The sequence below is a fragment of the Chelonoidis abingdonii genome, chromosome 2 (genome assembly GCF_003597395.2).
Source record: "Chelonoidis abingdonii isolate Lonesome George chromosome 2, CheloAbing_2.0, whole genome shotgun sequence".
Lineage (NCBI taxonomy): Eukaryota > Metazoa > Chordata > Testudines > Testudinidae > Chelonoidis > Chelonoidis abingdonii.
In genome coordinates this window covers 253,425,987-253,453,414 of record NC_133770.1, presented here as the reverse complement: position 1 = coordinate 253,453,414, position 27,428 = coordinate 253,425,987, and the positions used below count along the sequence as shown (strand labels likewise).

General features: G+C 39.9%; 1 protein-coding gene across 1 annotated transcript in view; it reads right to left on the bottom strand.

Moving 5' to 3' along the window:
- CNBD1 (cyclic nucleotide binding domain containing 1) overlaps positions 1-27,428 on the bottom strand; it is a 290,441-nt gene that overhangs the window by 77,211 nt on the left and 185,802 nt on the right. Inside the window, exons 6-7 of the mRNA XM_032779093.1 lie at positions 16,945-17,079; positions 7,627-7,759 (exon numbers count right to left, since the gene is read on the bottom strand). Coding sequence (XP_032634984.1) covers positions 7,627-7,759; positions 16,945-17,079 — 268 coding nt within the window. The remainder of the gene's footprint in view (positions 1-7,626; positions 7,760-16,944; positions 17,080-27,428) is intronic.

Sequence of the window (27,428 nt, the reverse complement as noted above, 5' to 3'; positions counted from 1 at the left end):
ACACAATTCCCGCCCCTGACTTTTAAAAAATCCAGTTCTCTGATTGGTCCTCTGGTCAGGTGTTTGGTTCCCTTTGTTCACCCTTTACAGGCAAAAGAAAATTAACCCTTACCTTACCTATCTACTTATGACAGTGCGTGCGAATGCACATATGCACAGGAGTTGTCACTATAAATGCCAGCGGGGCAAAATATTTTAATGCAATCATTTTGCCAAAGGAAGCTGTGATGGGTTGGATCACAGAACCCCTCCAGGAGCTGCCACCTGATGTGCCAAGACTACTTCTGCCCCTGCTTTCCCTGCCACCATGGGACCCCAGCACCCTGTCTTGCTGAGCCAGACACACCCGTCTGCTCCAACAAAGAACCAGGGTCTGAATTACTTGCCCCAAAGCTGCAGGCCTGACTGACAGCAGCTACAGAAGTGTTCCTGTCTTTAATGCTCAGATACCCAACTCCCAATGGGGTCTAAACCCAAATAAATCCGTTTTACCCTGTATAAAGCTTATATAAGGTAAACTCATAAATTGTTTGCCTTCTATAACACTGATAGATAGATATGCACAGCTGTTTTCCTACCCCAGGTATTAACACACTCTGAGTTAATTCATAAGTAAAAAGTGATTTTATTAAATACAGAAAGTAGAATTTAAGTGGTTCCAAGCAGTAACAGACAGAACAAAGTAAGTCACCAAGCAAAATAAAATAAAACACGCAAATCTACGTCTAATCAAACTGAATACAAATAAGATCCTCACCAGTTCCAGAACGCTCCCTTTTACAGACTAATCTCCTTTTACCCTGGGTCCAGCAATCATTCACACCCTTGCAGTCACTGTTCTTTGTTTCAGTTTCTTTCAGGTATCCTGGGGGGTGGAGAGGCTCTCTCTTTAGCCAGCTGAAGACAAAATGGCAGGGTCTCCCAGGGGTTTAAATAGACTTTCTCTTGTGGGTGGAGACCCCATTCCTCTCTCCTATGCAAAGTCCAGCTCCAAGATGGAGTTCTGGAGTCACATGAGCAAGTCACATGTCCATGCATGACTCACAGTTTCTTACCAGGTAGCAGCCATGAGTCACATGATATCTTTAACGTCCTCAAGTAGACTTCTTAAGTGGATTGGAGCATTCCAAGATTCATTGTCCTTTAAGTGTTTCTTGATTAGGTACTTAATTTCAGCATTCCTTTCTCCAGGAACTGACCAAATGCTCAGCTAAGGTTATTTTGAAATCAAGCCAATACACAGCCAATATTCATAACTTCAAATACAAAAATGATACATGCATGCAGATAGAATTAATAGATTCAGTAGATCATAACCTTTACATAGATATGTTACATAGCATATGTAGCACAGATAGATTCAGTAAATCATATTCCAGTTATGTCATATTCCCACATAGTATTATGGGGTAGAGTGTCACAGAAGCAATAGAATCAGTCACTCCTAATCTTTGAACGAGGTACATACAATGAATTTCCTTGCACAAATGGCTGCCTCCAGCTTTCTGGTGCCCTCTTGCCCCGAAGCCTAGGATTCTTTTGTGGCACTGGCTCTCATGCTTCTCTAGTGCTGAAGATTCCGTGCAGTTATATAATTTTTGCAATGCACTTGTCTAACTGCCTTTGCAATACTTATTGAATGATCTGCCTTTTCTGATCCATACATGTCTCAGACCAGGATTTTCCTAACACTTTAAGACCAGTGATTGTTGTTCAGGGCTGGTTTAGTCATAAATCCATAGAATTTAAGGTCAAAAGGAACCATTAGATCCCCTAGTCTGACCTCCTGTACAACAAAGGCAATAGACTTTCATTCAGTTACTCCTGTATTAAGGCAATAACTTGGGTTTAACTAAAGTTTATCTTCCAGAAAGGCATCCAGTCTTGATCTGAATACTTCAAGTGATGGAGAATCTACCACTTCCCTTGGTACTTTCTTGCAATGGTTAATCACACTCACTGTTAAAAATGTGTGCCTTATTTCTAATGATAATTTGTCTGGCTCTAATGTTTAGCCATTGGTTCTTGTTATGCCTTTCACCGCTAGATTAAAGAGCTCTTTTGTACCCAGTATTTTCTGCTCAGAAGGTACTAATACACCTTAAGTCAAACACTTCTGATGGCATAGACTCTTTGACCTCAAAAAGAGAAAGTAAAAAAAAAACAAAAAACAATGATCCTGTCAATAAAAACAGTGACAATAATAATCTCCCAGGCTGCTAGAGCTGAGTCTGAAATGATCAAAAACATTTTTTTTCAAAAGTTGTCAATAGGTGCCAGAACGAACTGGAAAGCACAATAGGTCACATTATAGATGCCCCTCTAGGGATAAACTCAGTGTATAAAACTGAAACAATGGCAAAATTGTCCATAAAGGAAAGGAAGGGTGAAAAACAAAGGAAAACTAGGCGAATACAGAAGAACAAAAAACAAAACAAAAAAAAATAATGGATCAACTTATGCTTTTTACACAAAGATGATAATTTAATATTTTCAGAGATGTAAGAAAGGCAATCACATCCTTTATATTGAAAGATAATGCAACTATCGCTGGCACTGAAAATATGATTTCTTGACAGTAAGAGAAAGAGCCTTGGGAAAATCAAGTCATAATCAATATTGAACACAGATGATAGTCAAATTTAATCTGAAGATCAGTCATTGTTTGAGGTCCTACAGATATTCACAGTTTCAATATTGCTTATATCCTGTGGTTTTATTAAATCCTTTTTTTTGGCTTCTAAAATATATTTTACATTATATAGTACACACACACACACACAGACACACACATATACACATGGTTGATCACTGGGGATCTAACAGGTTTAAGACCCACAGATGATAATTTGTTTTTTCTTTAAGCAGATATCTTTGGAGAAATTTTAACTTTAATTGTACCCCATGGGAAGTAAGGTTCCATGCTTCCTTTACAGGATTGAGGATTGTATTAATCCAGGGTGGTAGATATTTAAACAGTAGCTAATGCATACTAAAGATATGCAACATATTCATACCTGTACAAAAGGCTGTACAAAGTATCCCTTGTGTAATAATATACTTCTGCTCTACATTTATTAGAAGTCCATTTTCTTTAAGCAGCTTATTATTGTCAGTCTTCTGAGCGGTTACTTAAATTTCATCTCAGCTGGGGAATCATCTCACACTGGAGATCATCTCCAACTCTGACCCATTGAATTTAAACTGATCAGAAGTTTAGAACCATTGACCCAACTTTCTCAGTCTTTGCATAGTAGATCTTAATGAGTACTACAAAACAATTTTTTTTTTCTATATGTAGGACTGGATAAGGAATTCCTCTTTGTATTGTATTATTCATTGGTTTAATTAGCATATAATTCATAATGATATAAAGAGAGACCATGTCTTTTTGCATCAGAACAAGAAGACAAAAATTAACAAACTTTCAATATTACATATGTATTCCTGCTTTTTGTGTATTATTATTATTTATTTATTTATTGTGGGTCAGATTTTCCAAAGAGCTCACATCCAATAGCTCCCACTTACGCACTTAAATAAATGGTCACATTTTCAGAAGTGTTAAGCACTAAACAGTTCTCCATTCTCATACAAATTGAGGCTTACAGTGAGAGCTGCTGGGAGCTGAGTACTTCTGAAAAAATCTATCCCTGTCTATTTATGGCAACACTCAGGTTATGTCTACACTACTGTGATAAATTGACCTACGCTATGCAACTCCAGATACATGAATAACGTAGCTGGAGTCGATATATCTTAGGTTGAGTTACCATGGGGTCTACACCATGGGGGGTTAATGGGAGAAATCTCCCATTGACTAACCTTACTCTTCTCATCGGGGGTAGAGTACAGAGGGACCTGCAGTCCATTTGGCAGGTCTTTACTAGACCCACTAAATCAGCTCTCAGTGGATTGATCCCGGAGCATCGATCCTCGCTGTAGTGTAGACCTGCCCTCTGAATGTGGTAGATGTTTTTCCACACATTCAGAAGGGACAGTCTTCACTGTGAGGAACTAACATACCAAGGACAGACAGGATGTAGACAGAATTTAGGGGGGTTAGAAATAAGGTATATTTACATAACCCAATTGGATTCAATCTAAGCAGCATGACAGAAGTGGGTCTTTAAGCGGCAGGTTAAGAGCCCTGCAACTGAGCTCAGGGAAGCTGTATCATGCACAGAGGGCATGAATATGGAAGTGAGCATAGAGGCAACTAGTGGGTAGACGATGACCAGGGTGGGAACAGTAGTGGAGTGGAAGGGATGGGGTCAATATGAAGCTGAAACAGGGAGTGCTTAACATCTTTATCTTAAAACTGCATTAATGATGGGCCATAAAGGAGGGTAGACATACCAATGGAATCTGTGAGTTCCATTATGTTTGGCTGGATGCCTCCAGAAACCAGCCACCCTTGCCATTTAATGTGACAGATCTTTCTTTTAAAAGACAGTGGATGAAATCCTGGCCCTATTGAAGTAAATGGGAATTTTGCCTTTTACTTGAGTGGGGCCAGGATTTTACCCCATATCTTTAATATTCACCTTTTTCAACACTATTTAACTACTTGGCACTAGCTATATATCCATTATGTAGTATATATGCTCATATGTGCTAATTAAGAAGCAGTCATTACAAATCTGCTATCATTAGGCTTGATTAATCTGGGCGGTTTCCAATAAAGCTGCTGTCCCAGTTAAGTCAAGTGCACTGCAATAATATTTTACATTTATATAGCACCTTTTATACCAAAGCACTGTACCTAGTAGACAGATAGATCAATACTATATTACAGCAGGACTCTGCGGATGTGGGCAGCAGACAGCTGTCAAACTGTGCACTCCACCACAGTGGGAAGAGGGACATCTTATACACTGATACTGAAGTGAACTCCTCATCTTAAAAAATGTGATAGCAGGTAGAGGTTCAAAGTAAAATCCTGGCCCCGCTGAAATTGATGGCAAAGCTCCCATTTACATCAATGGAGCCACATTTCTACCCTCAAATTTTTAAGTTCTTGTCTGAAAGATGTACAGAGCAAACAGCTTAGAATGCACTTTATTTATCTTGAGGGTGAAAAGCAAAGACAAACCCGCCTAGATCTGAGCCTGAGTTTCAAGGCAGACTAAATATTTTAAATCTGTTGCTTAGACTTCTCCAGAAGTGCCCAAGTCAATTCTGGCTGTAATCTGTGTTCCTTTTCTCACCTTCTCTCTTGTAAAAAATCCACCCTCCCCCATGCTTTTTAGTGTGTATCCTCTGGGAATTTCCCATCAGGCTTAGAGGAAGACAGTAAGCATGGACCTAGCTGTTCAGAAACCTAGATTTTAGTCTTAGGTCTGATGCAGGTTTGGTGAATGTCCTTACACAAATCATTTAAGTTCTCTGTGCCTCTGTAAAATGGGATCATAATGCCAGCCACCACTGTAAAGTGACTTAATTATAGAAAATATATTTTATATAATAAAATAAATCAAATATCTGTACTTACCATTTTATCTAAAGAAATTGTTAACCAAGAAGTCACTGCAGGTGTGAGGCTAAATTACAAGGCAGATGTACAAAGACAGCAGGAAGGGGATGGAAATTAGGTTAGTAAGGAAACAGAGCAAGATGAAGGTAGAACTCTGTAGCCCAAATAAAAACACATTTAAATTGTGCTGCTCAATGCTCCAGTTTTTGTTAAATCATGACAACTAGTTTATATTTAACTAATAATTAATATATTGGACCACACACTCTGGTACAATGGAGGACACCAAAAAAAAAAAAATCATACATATAACCTTTGCAGAAAACCCTCAATTTGCACATGACAATTGAGCAGTGGCCCATTTTCACAAGATATCACTCACTTTGCATGCACAAGTGTTGAGCTTTGTGTGCACAAGGCGTGCAAAACCAATTTTAGAGGCATGCCCATTGTGCTTACAACTGGAAATATACCCTCATTGTGACTTAATATGAATCATCTAAAATCAAAGATCAAGTGCTGTGATTATGAGCCCCTTGCAATCATTTTACAGTGTACATTTTAACAGAAAACAAAGATATTGATTTTGTGTGCAAATCCCCAAGCACAGCTAGGTAGGCCTATTGAGAGTGTGTATGCTGCATAGACACTATGCTTACATCTTACACTGATGTCAAATGGCAACTTTGGGGGAACGCCTGAAACAACATTAAAGGGTTCTGAAGGGAATTACAGCCAGCCATGCTTGGCTGGAGGAGGTTTGCTGTGATACACATCTTTGAAGATGGTAAGAAAGGGATACAAAAAGGTTTATTAATGAAGTGGAGATTTTGACCTGAGAATGGAAAAAGAAAAACTTGACTTTTATAAATGAAGCCAAACTATTATTTTACTTGTAGCATAGTCACAAGGGTGTTTCCATTTTCCTTTAAAATAACTCATTAATTCATTCCCTCATTATGGTAGACATGGCTGGACAACCTTCTCCCGCTCCTAGAGTTTCATGTTTTGTAATCATGCATCTTCACCAGTAGAGTATCAAACTTCTGACAGTAACATGACTATGAAGATCAAGGTAGTCACCTAACCTGAAAGTAATAATATTATGTTCTAGTAAATCAAATGTCCAAATAAATGAACATTTCCTTCTTAACATGCCACATTCTGGAGTGATCAAAGTGCAACCTCTTGGTCAAACACAAGCCATGGAACTCAATGATACAGCTTTCAGCTACCTCCATCTTCAGTGTAACCCTTGGTACGCCACGGTATACAGTGTTAACACAGGTGGAGGCCACAGGGTCAAGCTGGAGTGTGATATGTTGGGACTGATAGCCTCAACAAGCCATGCAACTGCACAAATATACCAGGCGCAATGCTCCTGGCGAATTGCCAATGGCATCCTTTGCAGAGAGCCCCTACTGTGCTGTATAAACAAAAAAACAGATTTTAAATAATACCAACAAAGGAACATCTTTACTCCAAACAAGTCTTGTGTGACCAATGACACCGATTAGTAATATCTGTAATACTTATCTGAACTATCATTGTTTATTCATGCAATTGCATGTTCTAAGAATTTATACAAGTCTTCCAAAACCATTATCTCAATGGGATCAGCCAAAAAAGTAATTGTATAAGTCAAATGGAAAAAAAAAGATTTCTAATGAAATTATATTGCATATAATATATGGATTTTATTCCTTTTTAGAATAATCCTGGATCATCTAATACAACTGAATCTGAATTCACATTCTGTAATAGATTCTGATCCATCATACTGGGCACCACTCAATGCAATGAGTGGGATAATAAGCAACCTTTACCAACTAATTAATCAAAAGCTTCTGATAGTCATTAATTTTTCATTTTAATGCAGATTATAGATATAATTCACTCCAGTATTAACTGGCTGGTTAAAAGATTTTATCATTCAGTTTTAATATGAATAAAGGATGATCCTACTAAATTATGTCTAGATGAAGCTTTAAATAGTTTCAGTTTGAGAAATGACTGAAAAATAGTTCAAGGAAACAAACACTTATAGGAATCTTCCTTAATTACGTATAATTTATTACTTTGCTGTATTAACCCAAAAAATAACTTTGTATTGTGAATTTACATGTGAATAAAAATAGACTGAAACTAACCATAGCCTGCAGGAAATTGCCTCCATTTCAAATGAGACATTAACTGAAATATATAAAGCATAGGCCAGTCGCGATAATATGGACAGCCATGAATTAATTCTTCCTTGGCAATTCGTTCACGCTTAGCTATTTCCTGAAAGACAGATAAACGTTCAACAGTAATGATAAAATATGTAAAAGAAGAAAAAACCTAAAATGAAAAAGGCAGCAAAGAAAAAAAACACTATTTGCCTATTAAAAATCCATAATGTAAAGCAAATTTTGAGAAGCATGAGGTTTATTTTTAGGTAGGTTTTGTGATAATAGAGCCAAAATACTAATCTATAGTAATTATAACTTGAGAAATAGTGATTAGAATTTCTTTTTCCTAATTGTGAACTTTTTTAGAAAATGATGAAACACACTTGTAATTTTTTTTAATGGGAGGGGAAAACCTTACTCTAAAATCCCGTCTCTGCTGCAGAAGTCAGTCTTGTCAGTCTCAACACAGAGGCACTGATCCTTTAAAGTATAAAGCTGCTCCTTAGAAAATCAAAAACAGCTGATTTGTGAAGCAACAAAAAGGATGCCTTAAAAATGTGTTTTCACTTTGAGTAGTACTAGGCTTGGGCCCGATTCACAATATGCTCGTGTTCTCTTTCTACAATATTTAAGCACACTTCATTAACATAGCTTAACACCCAGATCTTGTAAACATGACTTTTTGTCATTTACAACAACCTAGAGTTACACCCATTACTTCCCGGGCTCCATCTAGCATTCCAAAGATTATACAATCTAAGAGGAGGATGGGCACAAAACACACATTATTATATCACAGGAAGAATTGCATAATGTATGGAATTTATCTTTTCAAACCTCTCCATTACTTACTCTACATTTTAGCAGGTAACTTTTTCTTGTTTGTCAGAAAAGGAACTGAATAAAAATTACAGATGAATTTTACAGATGAAAAATAAAGGCAGCCAACATACTCCGTGGAACAGCTTGATCCTCCTCTTCAATTTAAAAATGCATCCACTGTATCTTGGAAGTTGTAGTGTTTAGATGTTGCTTGTAACTATTAGAACTGGGAGCACTGGCTGTTGGGAGTCTAAAAGGACAGGAAACAAGAAGGAGAGGGGAGGAGTTGAGGAGGCAGAGTGAGAGAGTTACAGAGGGTACAGAAGCAGCTTGGTAGAGAGGTTTCCACTTTAAAAATAAAGTCCTGTTGAAGTTTGTTAGTACCATGCGTGGTTGATACAACTTTTTGGTGACAAGGATGGATCTTCTGCCTCTGAACCCACCTGCACCCTTTCTGCAAAGCCCAGATGAGCCTCCAATTGCTTTTACTGCCTGGATCCATATGTTTGAGACTTATCTGCTTGTAATCAGTGCTACAGAGATTTCCGAAGTAAGAAAGCGTGCTCTGGTAATCCTCGGCCTGGGAGCAGATGGGCAGCGTATATTTTACACTTTTCCCTTTGCAGATGATAAATATGAGACTGCACTCACTGCCTTAAAGATCTTTTTTGTGCCAAAAGTGAATGTAGTAGCTAATTGCTACAGATTTTGCCAGCTTGAGCAGAAACCAGTGGAGACTATAATGCAGTATATTGCTTCCCTGAGGAGTCTGATTGTAACTTATGACTTTGAGAATATGACAGATGAGATGATTAGAAACCAACTCATTGAGAAAACAACCAGGCTTCATGTAAGAGACCGCTTACTTCTAGAACCACAACTTACACTAGAAAAAGCAATAACCATTGCTACTCAGATTGAGTCAGCTACAGCTGAAGCCAAAATAATGAGCATGGACACAGGAGGCAGAGTCCAGGCTATGACTCCTTTGCAGAAAAGTTCACTATCACTGCAGACAAACAATTACAGGAAGAAAAATAATGAAAAGCCACTGAATCAACAAATTCAAAATATGGTAAAAGCATGCTATCACTGTGGATGCCCACAACTTCTTGCAAGCTAAAGTCCAGCAAAAGTAGCTCAGTGCAATCATTGCAAAAAGATTGGGCATTTTGCTAAAGTATGTCGCAGTAGCCAGTTCAATCAACAGGTGCATGCAGTTACAATGCCAGATGTTACTGTGCTGAGCGTGGACATAACCACTACTGCACATATTCCAGAACAGATAATTTGCACTGTATACATTTCCGCCATACCCTCAGGCAAATCACACTCTATTCAGCTAATGTTGGACACTGACTAGCAGTATCTATACTACCTGATTCCATCTATTTGCATTACTTTAAAGATGTGCCTCTTACTGAACCCAAACTTCAGTTGGTGTGCTATTTGAAAAACCGTATTCCAGTACATGGCTGCCTGCCAGCAATAATTACTTTTGGTGATTGCTGCGTAACTGCAGAGTTCTACATTGTCCACAAAGGCACTCCTGTCCTTGGCAGAGATTTATTGGCTGCTTTAAATCTCAGGGTAGTTAATGGACGAATAGATCTTTCACAGCAAAGCACTGTTTCAGCCGGGATCCAACACCAGGTTGAGGAGAACCTCGGCTGTGCTTATGGGTTTCTGCATAAAGTTAAAATGTGGAATAATGTGATGCCTTTACTACAGAAATTACGGCGCTTACCATTTTCAGTCAGGGAAGCGGTTTCAGAGCAACTTAGAAAACTTGTTCAAAAGATCATTCATTATTGAAGAGATTAACTCCTCGGAATGGGTTTTGCCTATAGTAGTGACGCAGAAGAAGGGTGGAGGCATTCGCCTTTGTGTGGAGTTAAGGGACCCAAATAAATCTATTGTGATTGACAACCATCCTCTTCCTCACATAGAAGAAGTATTTGAAGAGCTCCACAGACCAAAGATGTTTTCTACTCTTGATTTGCAGAGCACATACCACCAGGTTATGTTGCATGAAGATAGCAAAGACCTCACAGCATTTATTACACATGAGGGACTATTTCGTTTTAAACATGTTCCATATGGTCTCGCATCAGCCCCAAGTGCCTTCCAAAAAATGATGTAATTGATTCTGAAGAATCAACATGGAGTTCAGTGCTATTTGGATGATATTATCGTGTTTGGAAATACTACTGAGGAGCGTGACAACAACCTGCAGTCTGTACTAAACTGCATCAGCAAAGCAGGCCTCAAGCTCAGTAGGTCCAAATGCAAATTTAGACTAACTGAACTCACCTTTTGGAGCATACAATTTCACAGGCTGGACTAAAACCCAATCCAGATCATATGTAGGGGACTACGGAAGACTGTGTCACGGCCTAGCTAGGGTGTCTCCGCTTTCTCGGCGGCCTTGTGAAAAGCCACTGCTTGCTAAGTGGCCGGTCATTGTAGGACACAGCATGCCAGTTATAACTTGCTTGTAACTGGTTGAAACCAGTTTGTATGGCCTTAGGCCAAAGGGGACCATAGCCTGGTGGAAGTCCCTTTTTGCATATGTTGGTTGCTTTTTGTATTGTTGCCATATAGCTTTATGCTCCCGAGTGCCGTCTTTGGACTCCGACCCAGGCCGAGCTGAGCTTCGGTGCTGGGTTCCCCGCCTAAGTGACAGCAACGTCCAGGGTCCCCGTTGCGGATGTGTCACTTTACCTTCATTAAAGCCAAATAACTCACTGTGTGTGTGGGCCTCGTCCTTGCAGAGCACTCAGGCAATTTCAAATACTTGTCCTCCAAAAGATTTGCAAACCTTATGTTCCTTCTTGAGTCTTACCCTCCTGGTATGCAATTATGCTTCTGTCATTGAACCATTACGAGAATTACTACGGAGAAGTTCAATCTTAGTGTGGACAATGGATGCACACTATTAGTGTGGAAATGGTGAAAGACTTGATTGTACGTAGTCCAGTACTTGCACTATTCAGTCCTGCATTGTCCGCAGTGTAACTACTGATGCTTCTGATTATGGACTTGGAGCTGTCCTCATACAACTTCATGAGGACAACACAGAGAGGACTGTTGCATTTGCTTCAAGGACACTAAGTAATGCTGAGAGAAAATATTCTACAGTCGAAAAAGAAGCACTTACTTGTGTCTGGGCTACTGAAAAATGGAGAACTTACCTGTGGGGCTACACATTCAAGTTGTGCACAGACCACAGCCCTTTGAAGACGTTGCTCACCATGGAAGGACTGGGAAGAGCAGGACATCAGATTGCTAGATGATCTGCAAGACTACTCTCTTTCAATTAGGAACTGGAATATAAGCCTGGAAACAAAAATATGGTAGCTGATTGCCTTTCTCACCTGCCTTTGCCTTCACCAGATGGTCCACTGGAGGATGAGGATGTAGCAGTTGCGCTTATTACAAGCACTCTTACTGCAGTTACAAGAGAACAATTTGAAGCTGCTTGTTCAGCGTGTCCAATTCAACAAAAACTATGGGAATTTCTGACAAAGAGATGGCCCAGTAACCCTAAGACTCTTGACCAAGTTTTGCTGCCTTATTTTAGAGTTCAGGATGAACCTTCTTTGCTCGATGGCTGTGTGCAGCAAAGTACACATCGGCTACTTGTGCCAGAAGAAGTACAGTCAAAACTCATATACCTGGCACATGATACTCATCAGGAATTGTCAGAACCAAACGACTACTGGATCTGTATTAGTGGCCAGAGATGGACTATCAAACTGAAGCACTCATAAAATCCTGTGTCACTTGTCAAATGCATGATAAGACAGCAGTGACATGTACCCCTCCATTACAGCCTGTTCCTCTTCCTGAATCTGCATGGGAAAAAGTGGCGATTGACATTGTAGGACCCTTTGATATAGCTCCAATTGACTGTCGTTATGCCATCACTTTAATAGACTATTTCAGTAAATGGCCTGAGGTAGCGTTTACATCACAAATCTCTTCTGCTACAGTAATTAAGTTCCTCTCTTCAGTTTTTAGCAGGGAAGGTAACCCCAAAGAATTGGTTTCAGATAATGGTAGTCAATTTACTTCCCTAGAGTTTGAAACTTTTCTAGCAGAGAGGAACATTTTACACAGAAGGTTATCCCTATATTACCCTCAAGCCAATGGGGAAATCGAATGGTTTAACAGAAGTTTGAAAGGAAGTTTGCAAACGGCTAAACTGGAAGGGTGACTGTGGATACCCTTCACTACTGATTTCTTGCAAGCATACCGGGTTACATGATATGCCACAACGCAAAGATCAACTGCAGAGTTACTGCATGGGAAACAGATGAATACTAAACTGAACATTGCTGGATTGTTAAAGGCACAAGCTGAGGCCCCAACAGAGGATGATGTGAAAAAAACAACTGAACAGAACCAAGCAAAGTATAAGCCTTTCACAGAGAAGTGGCGGGGTGCTAAGGAACCAAAGTTTGAGAGTGGTTCTTTCGTTAGAATACGGAAACCTAGAATTTTACGCAAGAAGACCCCATAAATTCACAGCTCCTCTTAAAATCATAGCAAAGAAGGGACTTTACACCTATTGACTTTCTGATGGGCAAGTATGGAATGCTTCTCATCTTGCACCTGCCTATGCACTAAGAGGAGATTATGCCAACACCCAGTCTGCATTGGATGACTTCACCATAGTATCAACACAACAGGACATTGCATTGGAACTGGGGCTTGAGAGATGGTCTGTCAGACCCAGATGACCACCTGTCTGGACTAGAGACTATGTTATGTAGTATCTACAGTGTTTTCAGTGTAATATTTCTGCCAATAGTATAGTGTCTTGTTTCCTATTTGTTCCTGTGGTTAGAACAACAATGTTTATTTTAATTGGGAGAGTTTCTTAAGGGAGGAGGCAATGTGGTGTTTAGATGTTGCTTGTAATTATTACAACTGGGAGCACTGGTTGTTGGGAGTCTGAAAGGATAGGAAACAGGAAGGAGAGGGGAAGAGTTGGGGAGGCTGAGCGAGAGTTACAGAGGGTGCAGCAGTAGCTTGGTAAAGAGGTTTCCACTTTAAAAATAAAGTCCTGTTGAAGTTTGTTAGTACTTCGCCTGCCTGATATAATAGAAGTTCAGCCACTACTTGTGTGCAATATGCTGTTTCCTTGTTTAGATAATAATAGCTACAGAGAGAGTTCCAGAGCCATTCCTCCAAATGGTCACAGTTTGCTCCAATTACACTTACTGGCTACTGAAGGTATCTATTCAGTCCCAATGTCAGAATATCACCATTTATGTATTATTAATAGTAATAATCACCGAGGAGTCTATTCCATCTTTTTTCTAGTCTTCCTCTATTTTTAGGGATAATATTCAGAGTAGTAGCTGTGTTAGTCTGTACTCCTGTTCTTCTTTTTTAGGGATAAGAGTACTCCTCAGCCTGAAGAGTCTAAACAAATGGAGCAGAAAATTTAAGATAAGACTCCTGAAGCTTACCAGTAACCAGCTCCTGGAGTTGATTTCCTGACTTCTTCTGACTTTAGAGAAGCTTAACTGAACCTCTTTATAAGGCCTTAGCACAGAACATCATCCAGGATCTCTCACATACAGAAATTCTAAAGTTGGGCTTAATCACACCAGAAAGGGTATTCACAGAGGTAGTAGTGGTCATGTTTCCAGCTGTTAGACAAAGAGGTATTCACATCTATTACTTGCTGGATGACATCATGATTTGAGCAACCTCAAGACTAAAAGTGGAACAAGACAACAGGCCAGATCTTTGGGCCTGCTCCATCTTCTTTTACTAATCCAGGGAGAAAAATATGGCACAATACTGGTTTATATGGTCATAAGAAAATTCCACCAGCTTGAGGGAATCCCTAGGTGGTGTATAACTTATGTAGTCATGTCGAGGCCACGCCCATCACAGCCTCGATACAGATGATGCATTGGAGCATGTCCTGGGGAACATAAGAACGACCATTCTGGGTCAGACCAAAGATACACCTAACCCAGTATCCTGTCTTCCGACAGTGGCCAGTGCCAGGTGGAAGGGACATGGCTATAGTGCTGCTGTGTTTCAGTGATCCCTGGCTGCCACTATGGCCTTGCCATACTGTTATAGCCAGTCACAATTTACAGCAACCCTGTGACTGCTCTAAGTTATGTTGTGGGCCAGACTAATTACCAGGTGGCCCCAGAATCTGAGGGTATCAGTGAGATAGAAAGAAAAGGGTGGGTGAGAATGGCATAAAGTTGCCTTTGTCTCTACCCTTTGCTTTTTCACTAAGCATAGCTTGCATGGACCTGAGAATTAGGGCTACCATATTTGGAGTTCAATGTTTTTATTCCCACAATTTTCAAGTAACCTCCCAGAAAAGCCAGTTTATACCAGTTCAGACCATCCAGCAACTGGGGACAGGAATAGGGAACTCACAGTAGACACCAAAATGCACAGGCCCAACGAGAGAAATTTGGGGCCCAACCCCATTGTGTTTCCTGGGGCCTCACTGCTACCATTTCACTTTATTTACACAGACAGACATTTTGGGGGTCCACCTAAGCTCAGGGGCCTGGTACAATTGTTCTACCTTCCTCCCCTCCATCAGTGCACACAGCTTTTCTCTCAGATGAGGCTCAGGGAACTAATCAAGCAGAGAGATTCAAGGCCCCTCATCAGTCAAAGTGCTTTCAACCCTCCTTGGATTGCCGATGTCCTGCATGGATCTGCTAACTTTGGCTAGACTTGAAATGCAGCTCCTCCAACAGTTTCTAATGATCCTATCTCCAAGCATATATGTAGATGTACGTAGAGAGATGTACATAGATGTAGAGCATCTACGACCTGCGCTACAAGACGGTCCCTTAAAATGTCAACTAACTTCCAGCATGGAGGTCAGCCACAGACCATTTCAAAAAAGGACTCTTGATCAGAGAAAAAGACAAAAAGATCTTCATCACGGATGCCAAATTATTTGTTGGAAGAGCTTACCTGTCACATCAAACTGTACAGTGGTAACAGTCACAGGAGGAGATTAATCAAAGTATAAATTTGCTGGAGCATTTTGATGATGACTCACTCAGTACCATGCCAATTGCCAATCAGTCGCAATAGGTAGCAACACAGCAGATTGACAATAAAGGAGGGAGATAAAGGTCCTAGCTCCTTGGACAGACAGGGGAGGAATCAGGTATTGTTCCTGCGGAAATAGTAGCAAGACACTGCTTGGAGAAGTTAGTTCTGGATTTTCTGCCCCCTATCTGTTCTATCAGTCTCTTGAGTGGTTCTTCTTGCACAGTCTGGTTGATGAGAAACCTTGGGAGGACTATATGTATTTTGATGGACCTTTTGCTGTTTGTACAGATTTTTCCATTAATCTATTTGATTATGCATGGAAAGGGTAAACTGTAAATAGTTATAAAAGAGAATTTTCTAAGTGAGCCACACATGAACTTTAGTAACTGCTGGCTCTTAACTCATCTGGAATCCATGGTGAGCAAACTTGATTTTCAATATGCTATTGCATTATTACTTGACCTGTTGTAGAACAACTTAGCTTTCATAAACATGTGAATAGTAGCCCACTAATAAGACGTAATTCTTCCTGTTTAATTCAAATAATTCAACACATATCATTAGTCTTTTGTGGTTTTAGCCGTTCTTTTGTATTGTCTTTCCCTTATTTATAGCAGATTTCACAATTGGATACCTTATCTTTAATGGTAGTGTTCATGCTTGGCAAGAACAGGATTTCTCTGATCTGATGCTTCTCAGATGACCACAATGGATTATGCTTACAATATTTGATCTATGTGGCTCCTATTATATTATCATCTGCTGCTGTGCTTTTTGTTGTGTTGGAGGCCCTTGTTGAAGCGGCCAGGAGGATGAATGACTTTGAGAGCAGGGGTGGCTCCAGGCCTCAGCATGCTAAGCGCGTGCTTGGGGTGGCAAGCCACTGGGGGTACTCTGCCAGCAGGTTGCCTTCGGCGGCTTGCCTGCAGAGGATCCGTTGGTTCCGCAGTGGACCTTCCGCAGGCAAGCCACCAAAGGCTGCCTGCCTGCCATGCTTGGGGCGGCAAAATGCCTAGAGCCGCCTCTGTTTGAGAGTGTTTATTTCATTACAGAAGTGGTAGCCATGCTTCCTCCCTGAGACTGACAGATCTGGTCCTTCCACCTGGGGCTGAAGAGCAGAGGAAAATACCCTTGCTTCTGAAGACAAGCACTAAAAGTAGAGGCCTCCTGACATGGCAGATGAGGTAGTGTAGCTGACCCCTCTGCCCACTGCTTCTCAACCTTAGAAGGTGTAAAATTGAGCCCTCTATGTGCAAATACTCAAAAACCTGAAAACATATTTATGTTAGAGCATTTTCAAGTTAATCAAATGGTTAAATTAAATAGATCGCACTTAATTATACAACACTGAAGACAAGAATGTTCAAACTATTGCCTTAGAAGGGTTCTAAGACTCTAATAGTATCACAGTTTTACCTCTTTTATTCTTAAATAATCTGTGGAAGAAATTTTAAGAATTTCGCAGTTTTCTTCTGTAATGATGGACAACAGGATGTGCGGCAGTTTTGGTGGGGCTGTTTCCAGAGTCCCAAAACAACTTCCTCTGATAAGCTTAAAAAAGAAAGGCAAAAGTATCAGACTTAATTTTCTCTCTGTATCAGTAAAATGGGGGTAAAATGAAATTTAAAGGTTAATTTATGTGCAACCACTTAATTTTGAATATTTTTTATACTTCTAACTGTTTCTGATTTAGTCACTCCTAATGTGTCTCACTTTTGCTTCATATTACTTTCTGAAAGCATAGCCAAGATACAGTCTTTGGCATCAACTGATACATTATGCATTAAACATGCAATCATGTGGCAGTTAGGGAAAGCGATAGTACAGCAGAATAGTATGATAATGAAGTTCAGTTTGATTCAGTATTTTTTGTAAATACCCCTTGTGGAAAAGAAGCATTATTCCTACGGCTCAACTGTCCTGCCTTATGAATATGCTTCTGCTCCAAGAAGTCAGCTCAGGGAAGAATGTGAGAGACTGCCTAGGAAAGGTGGACTAGAATTAATGGGCCGGACCCTCAGATGATGTAAATCAGCATAACTATGCCCTTGTACACCAGTTGAGGATGTTTCCTGCTGTATTTGTGGTGTAGTTGAACTGAGATGAAAGCTCCATTACCATTTAAGTGATAAAATAGCCAACAATAAATATCTGTTCAAGTTATCCAGTGTGATAATTTATGCTAAAGTAGGTGAAGATTTAGTAATTAGCAGATCAGCAAGTAAGCAGAGCAACATCACGGGAATTTCTAAACCCATTGCAAGAAGCCAGTTCTATCTAGTGCCTGAATGACACTTAGCATTAACATAACTCTGTATTTCCTCAGCGTAACACTACATGTATTTTGAAATGATCAAAAAGGGAAAAGTACAAATTGATTTGAATCCACAGACAGCACCTGATCCTGCACCCAAAACTCTGAGCTCTGCTGGAGAAGAGGGTGCTCAGAACCTTGCAGAAGCTCAGCACCAATAAGTAGAAAAGCCTTCATCTATCTTTATTAGATAAGACAGATAATGTATTTTTCCCTGCAAGACAGCCTGTCATAGATAATCCTCTTTAAATCCTAGTAAGCTTTGCTGTTGCAAACAATGGTTGTAACATTATAATATAACAAAGATAACTTTTCTTTACATGTTTGTACAATAGTCTTCAAAGTGACTTGCTTTGAAGTGTTAATTAAACCGGGTACTAGGTCAAACATCCATAATTACAGCAAACTGGGAATTTAAGTACTGTCAGTGTTATTGCAATGCTGTGAAATAGATAAAATGGCCTCAGAAATATAGATGGTATTATTCATAATGTTCTAATCTATTTGCTGTCTTTATAGTCAACAATAATGCTTTGGCAACAAATGGTTTTAGTAAACAATATTCTCATCACTGCCTTCTCTACTTTCAGTGCTATGTTCACACTAAACTGCAACACCTTAATATTCCTTCCACCATATATATGTTGAGGCTTATAGACTCAGAAGCTTATAAACATTAGGATCCATATCCACCATGGGAGAATACTGAGAAACAAATTCCTCAGTGCATTCACTTGAATATAAATATTAGCTCATTTTGACATGCTTACATCCCTTTTGTGTTTGATTCCCACAAATGTCACAGCACTTTAGCTTGTGAAAAGCAAATTTCAAACTGGCATGTTCGAATATTTGTCCCAGAACTGGTACATTTTATATGGGATGGGATGCTGCTTGTTCAGGTAGCTGAGGGCCACAGTTAAGGCTACGTTTTAGTCACAGATATTTTTAGTAAAAGTCATGGACAGGTCACAGGCAGTAAACGAAAATTCACAGCCCATGATCTGTCCATGACTTTTACTGTATACCCCTAACTAAAACTTGGGCGGGGGGCTGTGGATGCTCTGGGGGGGCGTCCAGGGGTGCCGTGGGTGCTGAGGGAGATGGCCCAGGCCCCCACTGGTGCAGGGAGGAAAGGGGAAGCAGCATGCAGCCCGGGACTCCCACCGGTGCAGCCCCTGAGGCAGCACTGGCCACTGCAGACATCAGAGGTCACAGAAAGTCACGGAATCTGTGACTTCCATGACAGACTCACAGACTTAGTCATGATTAACAAACTCCTCTCCAGAACCCCTGCCATAAAGGAAATTAAGGCTCACATTCAAATCAATCCTGCTCCCCATTCAAGTCAATAGCAAAACTTTCATTGACTTAAAATGTTTCAGAATCAGGCTCTAAGTGACCTAAACAATGATGTGACTGGTCTGTTTGCAGCCAGGACTGTGAATGCACACATGCTAACTTTGTATGGGTATTATGAAAGAAAATGTAATTTCTACTCAATAAATCTTTTGTAATTGAAAAATCAATACTTTTTTCTAAGACTGACGCATTGGTGAGCCAGAAAGGAAAACGTCTCAACAATTTTTAAAATTCCCTACTTCTGTTTACCTCTCCCTAAATTTCTACTGTATTTCCTCTGAAGAGATTAAAATCTCCAGTGGTTTCTTCAATCCCTGTCCTCAATTACAGGAGTTATGTTTATCAAATTAAAAAGAACAATACTATGTGACTTATGGGACCAATCAAAACTAACCTTTACAGCAAAAACAACGAGGAGTCCTCATGGCACCTTAGAGACTAAAATTTATTTGAGCACAAGCTTTCGTGGGCTATAACCCACTTCATCAGATGCATTTAGTTAGCCTATGATAAAGGTCAGTAGCTGGATGTTTATAACCCCTTTTCAGGTCTCAATTTAGCTATGGTTAGGAGAGTAACAATATACACTTATTAAGCACTTCAGATGGTCAAAACAACCTTTAATTAACCTCTTAGCTGATGCTATTGTTAGTCTCAAAGGTGCTACATGGATTCCTCGTTGTTTTTGCTGATAGAGACTAACATGGCTACCCCTCTAAACCTATATAATGTAAGTTTGAATACGAGTATCAAATGCTTACAATAAATGGAATGCAGCCAAACCAAGGTCTAAACTACTCACACACCAAAAAAACCCCAAAAACCTGGGATTCACAATCTGCTAATGAGTAAAGAAGCTAAATTAATGGACTAAATTCTTAGATGGAAATTATTTGCTCAGTTCTAACACTTTGTTACCTGCCCTTCTTTCTACCTGACATTTTCATATCATAGAACTTCTAGTCTTCAAACTGTTAGAATTACATTGCAGAAATAAAAGCACTCAAATTCTGGCACTATGATACAAACCCATATTCATTACCTAAGTAGTCCTTCAAAAGAACGACACAAAATCACGATAGATCATTGTAACCCTGGATATATGGGTAGCAGCTATTTTTCTGTAGCTTCACTTAACTATTTTACTTATGGCTTACTATCCTGTACTTTGCAACTTTCGTCTGACTTCCAAAAGTCAAGGCTTCAAAGCAGAGAATTGTATATTGAACTTTTTTCCAGTGTAGTATGTCAACCATTCAGATTCTAGAATCTCCTGAAAATATTACCATTTTCCATAAATAATTCTGAATTTCCTCAATTTTGTTCAAAGTCAGAAATCCTGAAGATTCAGAGACCTTTCAAATGTGAAAAATTCCTCATGCCCATGACCAAAAGGAGAAAAACTGCATCAACTCCTGAAAATAATGCAGAATCTATCTGCTGTTCTCAATAACCCTGTTATCAGCTGACACCATCTTGCTAAAAAAACTGAGACCCCCAGAAAAAAGCCTGACAGAAACACCTGGGATAAGTAAAATTGTTCTTTTATGTACCAAAATTTGACAGTATCAGCTCAGAGATTAATTAAATGTTTGTTTGACCATCTGAAGTGCTTAATGAATGTATATTGTCACTCTCATAATCATAGCTAAATTGTGACCTGCGAAGAAGTTGTAAACATCCAGCTACTGACTCTTATCATAGACTAACTTGCTAATTCAAGGATGCAGTTTCAGCTTCTGTTTAGCATGTTAAGATTTATTTTCTGTTGTCACACACCTATTAAATGGCTCAAGCTTCACTTGTATGTTTAACACATAAGTAATCATGGTCTGATCCTTATAAGGTGGTGAACATCTCCTCAAGACATTGAGGCCAAGCCCTTCAAAGGTTTTTATGTGCCTGTCTCCCAAGATTTAGGGCTCTATGCCTGAACTTCCTAAATCCCAAAGAAGTAATGGAAGATTAGCATGTTCGGCACCTCATATGAGCCAAACACAAATGATTAATATTTCAGTACAAAAAAGTCATTTATTTACACTTGATTCTTACTAAAATACTCCCTTTTCCTGGAGTTTGGCACATTCCCTCCCTTTTAGGGGGTAAAGCACTAATGCTTTTGGATGTGGCTGGAACAACGGTCATGCATGTACACAATCCACACAGTCACTGACCCACCGGTCATCTGTCTAGCAGAAGTACTTATGTGACCCCTGTTATCATAGTATGTAAGCACCTCAATCTTTAATGTATTTATCCTCACAACCTCTCTAGAAGTAGGGAAATACTGTTATCCCAAAAGAGAGAGCTCGACACAGATTCTTAAAGGCACAATTTCCATTGATTTCAAATACATAAATACCTTTGAGGATCTGGGCACAAGTGACTTACTCAAAGCCATACAAGTCTGCAGTGGAGCATGGAACTGAACCTGGTCTGTTTTCCAGGCTAAGCATCAGGCCATCCTCCAGTTCCCCAACTCCTTCTCCTACACCATGCCTCTGAGCTGCTGCAGAGAAAATTGCAACTAGAACATGTGGAAGTTGTGAATGCCCCCCTGTATGGCCACTCTAGGACTTCTCCCTCATGGAGCAGAGCCATGGCACTTGGCACGATTCTCTGATGGAGGTGAGGGTAGGGCCCCCTTTGGCCCCATTTACCAGTTCTTAAAGTGTGGCAGAATTGCTGTATTCATCAGAAACAAATACATATGGACATATTAAGGTTTCCTCATGTTCATGTTCTGGTTGTTCCCTAATTAGGATTAGGCCCTTTATTTTGATTTACTGCTTTCAATAATCGTGAGGGGGCAAATGAGCTGCTGTATATGAGGAACAGCCAATGTTTTGACCATGAGAACAGGTTTCCAAATGAATATTTTGGAAAGGACCATACTGTGATGGGTTCGGTCACAGAGATTCCCTTGGGACTGTCATTTGATGTGCTGATGAGCCCATTTTCCCTGCCAGCTTGGGACTTCCAGAACCCTGCCTTGTTGAGCCAGACATGCTAGCCTGCTGCAACACTGACCTAGGGTTTGGTCCACGCCTCCTGAACTGCAGATTAAACTGAAAACAGTTTAGCAGATTACCTAACTCCAGAGAGCCAGTTCCCAATAGGATCCAGTTCACTCTGTATAAAGCTTATACAGGGTAAATTCACAAATTATCCACCCTCTATAACACTGAGAGAGAGAGATGCACAGCTGTTTGCTCCTCCAGGTATTAATAATTTACTCTGGGTTTATTAACAAAAGTGATGTTATTAAGTATAAGAAGTAGGATTTAAGTGGTTTCAAGTAATATCAGACAGAGCAAAGTAAGTTACCAAGCACAATAAAACAAGAACATGCAAGTCTAAGCCTAATACATTAAGAAACTGATTACAGATAATATCTCACCCTCAGAGATGTTCCAATAAGCTTCTTTCACAGACTAGACTCCTTCCTAGTCTGGGCCCAATCCTTTCCCCTGGTACAGTCCTTGTTAGTTCCAGCAAAACTCAGGTGGTAAGCAGGGGTTTTCTCATGACTGGCAGCTCTTCTGTCCTGCTCCACCCCCTTTTATAGCTTTGGCACAAGGTGGGAATCTTTTGTCTAAGCTTGTCCCCACCCCTGCCTTATCAATGGAAAAGTACAAGGATTAAGACGGATTCCAGTATCATGTGACACGGTCACATTTCACTGTAAGACCCCTCATCGCCATTCTTCCTGGGTTGGCCCACATGTACACAGGAAGGTTTGCAAGTAAATAAACCATTTACAACCAATTGTCCTAGTCAATGGGAGTCATCAAGATTATAAACCACCATTAATGGCCCACACATTGCATAATTACAATAAGACCTCAGAGTTATACTTCATATTTCTACCTTCAGATACAAGAATGATACATGCATACAAATAGAAGGAATACATTCAGTAGGTTATAACCTTTGTTATGATACCTTACAAGAGACCTTTTGCTTAAAACATATTCCATTTACATCATATTCACACTCATAGGCATATTTCCATAAAACATATACTGTTCAACGTCACACATACATGATGCAGTCTGCAAAGAAACTTAGGTAGGCTAAAACTCCACAGTAAATAGCTGGAAGGATCTTTTCACTTCATCAGGGAAATGAGCTTTTTTATAGGAATAATAAAGGTTAGTCAATCGTGACCCTGCCAGCAGGTAGGGGATCTTGTGGGACAACTACTGCACTGGTGGGGTGCAAAATAAACTTTATTAAGAAAATGCAAAACAGGGAAAATTCAATAGTGAGGGGTATGAGGTTTGTTAAGGTAGACAATTGGGGAGGGTTTTTTTTTTAGTAAATAGTATAGGGGGTTTTAATAGTAGGGTACAATACAGTGGGGTACAATACAGTTGGTAATCAATTGACACTGAAGTATAAATGTAACAGGTAGCTAACAATTTCTTATGTAAAGGGTGTGTTACAGCAGCATATAACCAACTAACAGTTATGGGAAAAATGTGTTAAATAACCAACAACTCTAGGTAAAAGTGTGTCACAGTGGTATAAATGTAAAATGTGAGGTGTGTTAGAGAGAAAAAGGGGAACCAATGGGGTTTTATGCTAGACTTTAGTAATACAATTGAGGTTTGGGGGCAGTAGGAGCGGGGTGAACACGTGGGGGAAGGGATTAAAAAAGAGAGAGAGAGAGAAAGGCAGTGGTAGGGGAATGAGGTTGGGGGATGGGGGAAGAGGAGCACGTGAGCAGAGAGCAGAGGGAGGTTTAAACTCAGGGAGACACAGAGAGCAGACAGGCTGCAAGTTTTAAACAGTGACTGGGGAGCTCGGGGGGGGGGGCAGCGGGAAGACAGACTTAACCACAATTATACAGAACACAGCAAAATCTTATCTATGATCTAACTTAACCAAGACTACACAAATTAGCAAGTAACAGAACACAATGCAACAATTTTTTAAACCTAACTTACAGAGCACAATACAAACAATTCTCTAAACCTAACTTAACCACAGCTATGCAAAATGAAATTACAACTTATCTAGACTAAGAACCTGATTCTAATAGGTGCACCTTAGCAGCAGTGGGGGGGGGGGGGCTGCAAGCTGGAAGCCTAGGATACAGTCCAGGAAGGCACAGCGCAGCAGCGGCACAGGCTTATTTTTTAGCAGCAAAGGCGCTGCGGAGCAAGAAACAGATTATAGATACAGACCAAGGAGTTAGCTTGGGTCTGTCTGCTTGGGAAAACAGGGCCAGCAGCCAGGACAGGGGGAGCCTGCAAGAGAAAACTCTTACCAATCCCCAGGACGGCAGCAAACATAGAGAGAGGAACAGCAGTAGCATCGGAGGATGGAGAGAGGACTCGATTCGCTTTCAGTAATCAGGAGATCTCCAGGCACAAAGTCGTTGTTCGTGGGAGGGGAGTTTAAAACGGGGGTACGCTCAAAAACAAACGAGAGCAGAGAGAGGGCCCCCCAAAGACCCCTAGCTGATCAGACCAGGTAGCAAAGCAAGGACCTTCTTCGGGGTCTGATCACAAAATGTCTGGTTTTAAAGGCAAACTTAGGCAGTTTCCCACCAGTACTTTTGATTGGCTCCTCTTGATACAGGGGAGGAGAGGAGGCAGGGAAAAGTTGCAGGTGAGCATAGGCATGCCTGGGCATGTTCTGAGCCACAGGTATGACTCATATGCTTAATTAGTTGGCCACTTCAGGTCTTGCATTTCTGGGCAGCGCCCCCCACACCGAGCCCGGCTCTGAACAAAGGAGCTAAACAAAGAAGCAAGAAGCCCCCTCCCTAGGCAGGGCAGTAGCTCCAGTTAGTCTGTACAAGCCATCCCTATGAATAGGGCTGTGACTTTAGTTAGCACAATGGCCGGGAGGGGCGGCCACAAAGGACAAACAGAAAGGAGAAGGGAAAAAGGAATGCTAGCAGGGGGACAGCTGTAACAGACAAATCTGATCTCTTTTCATTTTATTTCTCTTAAATGTATGGAAGAGGAATGTTATATAATGCTCCACATCTGAAGTAGTTAACTGACAGTCCTGGTTTCACATCCTGAGTGTGGGTTTGATCCTGCTTCCATTGCCTTCCACAGAGAAGGGTCAAGGCCTATTAGAGCTGGTCAAACATTTTTGAACAAATGTTCCTTCAGAAAACTACCTATTTCAGGAGCAAAAATTACATAAACACTTCTAATATTTTGAAATTGTGTTTTTGTCTGTTTGCTGAAAACCAAAAAAGTTTCACGTTTTATTTTTTGTTGTTTTCTCCTTCTGACCTCGTCCTTCACTAGTACCACCATGGAAAGGAAGGGGAGGAAGGGATATGAAAAAAGGGAAATTTTTTCAACTGATTTTTTTGGTAAAAATAAATCCATGTAAATGTTCAAAATCTGTTCTGTTCAAAAACTTCAAAACATTAACATTTCAGAAACTTTCAAAAATTGTTATTTATATATACTTTTTTCATTTTTGACCACTCTACTAAATGTCATCCTTCATTAGCATGCTAGACTTTACAGTCAATATTCCTGAAAAATACTATTCCCCACTGGGAGAAGCTTGCATATCCCACAAACTCCCAAAGGGAATCCTAGGGAAAATGCACTGTATTACATTTTGGTCTGCAATATTCTACTGTTGAAGAATTTCACGGACAAACAAAAACATTTTAGCCAAGTACATTATGATTCTGATCCTATTCCCATTTCAGGCAAGAGATGAACTCCACTGGCATCAATGAGAGTAGTACTAGCTACAGCATACCATAATTAATTTATTTGGTTGGAGGTCCTCTGGAGCCCTTTACCTCTTCTTCCTCAGCATAATCACACTAAAACATCTGCTACTGGGGTGACTTTTTAAAAAAAATTACAGTGCTTTCCTCAAAAGTCCAAAGTATTGACAGCATTATCTTTCTAAGAAGCAGTAATTATGAGAAGGGAAAACTTGTCATATTTGTTATCAAGTATATCATTTATTATTAAAAATACCATCAAACAGTAATTAAATACAAACCTCAAATAAAATAATCTAACATCTATGGCAAATGAATTTGATTAAAAGCCCTCAAAGATTTAACAAAATATGTTTGAGGAAAATGAAGCACTCATTACTTATCACTGAAAACTTAAAGAAAACCACAATTTTTTATTAACAGATACCCACTGCTATTCTTACATATGCATATTTTAAATGCTTACTTTTTGTCCACTAATACATTTTATATATTCTCTACTTTTTATATTTTAAAATAGGGATAAACATATACAATATACAAGAAGCAGTAATTAAACAAGACATTTACATTTGTAATGAATTTACTTAATAACAGGAAAAGGACAGATTTCTTCTTTGGATAGTGGACAGGTTTGGGAAATGATCAAACAGATGTAGCACAATGGCCATGAATTCTGCCTCTTGTTTTGATTCTTTTTTTTCTAAACTATCAGTAAAAATTATTGAATATTTGTCAGTGATGTTCTCTCCTTTTATTTTTATAATATCTTTATTAAAGGAACATCAGTAAACAGCTTTAATATACATCAATAAATTTCCCCCTTGTTATGACGTTTATAATGGAACTGTAGTAAAAAGATTAAGTGTACACCAACAATTTCATTTTTTTAAATTGTAAACAGCAGTAAATATGCTAAAGGCTCATTTCCAAATTCATTTCCATTGGCATGCTTCACCATGTAAGTAGGAAAAAAACTGCAAGGATTTTTTCAAGATACTTGGTGATGCATGCCTCATTTTCAAATGGAGTCCTAAGAACACATTTCTGCAAACTCCACCCCAGGTATGTCAGTTGCTGAACTGTGGTCCAAGGGCCCTCTTTTTCTCCCCACACCAGCCTGGAGTACATAGACTTGGCTCAGGGAATGCCCCTGAAGAAAGAATCCTTCCCTACAGGCTGCTCTATAGCCTTTCCCATAACCCTAGTGATGCAGCTGCCCCTAGGGTCATTGCACTTCACATCTGCTGGAAGGATTTGTCTGCTGTATCTGTAACCCACACACCTTCTGGGTGTGGTGTTCTGTCCCATCTAGTGGCACTGAGACCATTTAGAAAGAGGGATAAAATGAGTCTGCTCTATAGTCTTAGCTAAGAGTTTGCTCATGCAGTAGAGGCTCATGTAATAAGCTCCAGAGGCCCCAGGTTCAGTCCTGCCTGCTGATGACCAGGGTCTGACAGTGTTACATATCCACATGGTTGCAGATCCACCAACCTCATTCCTACT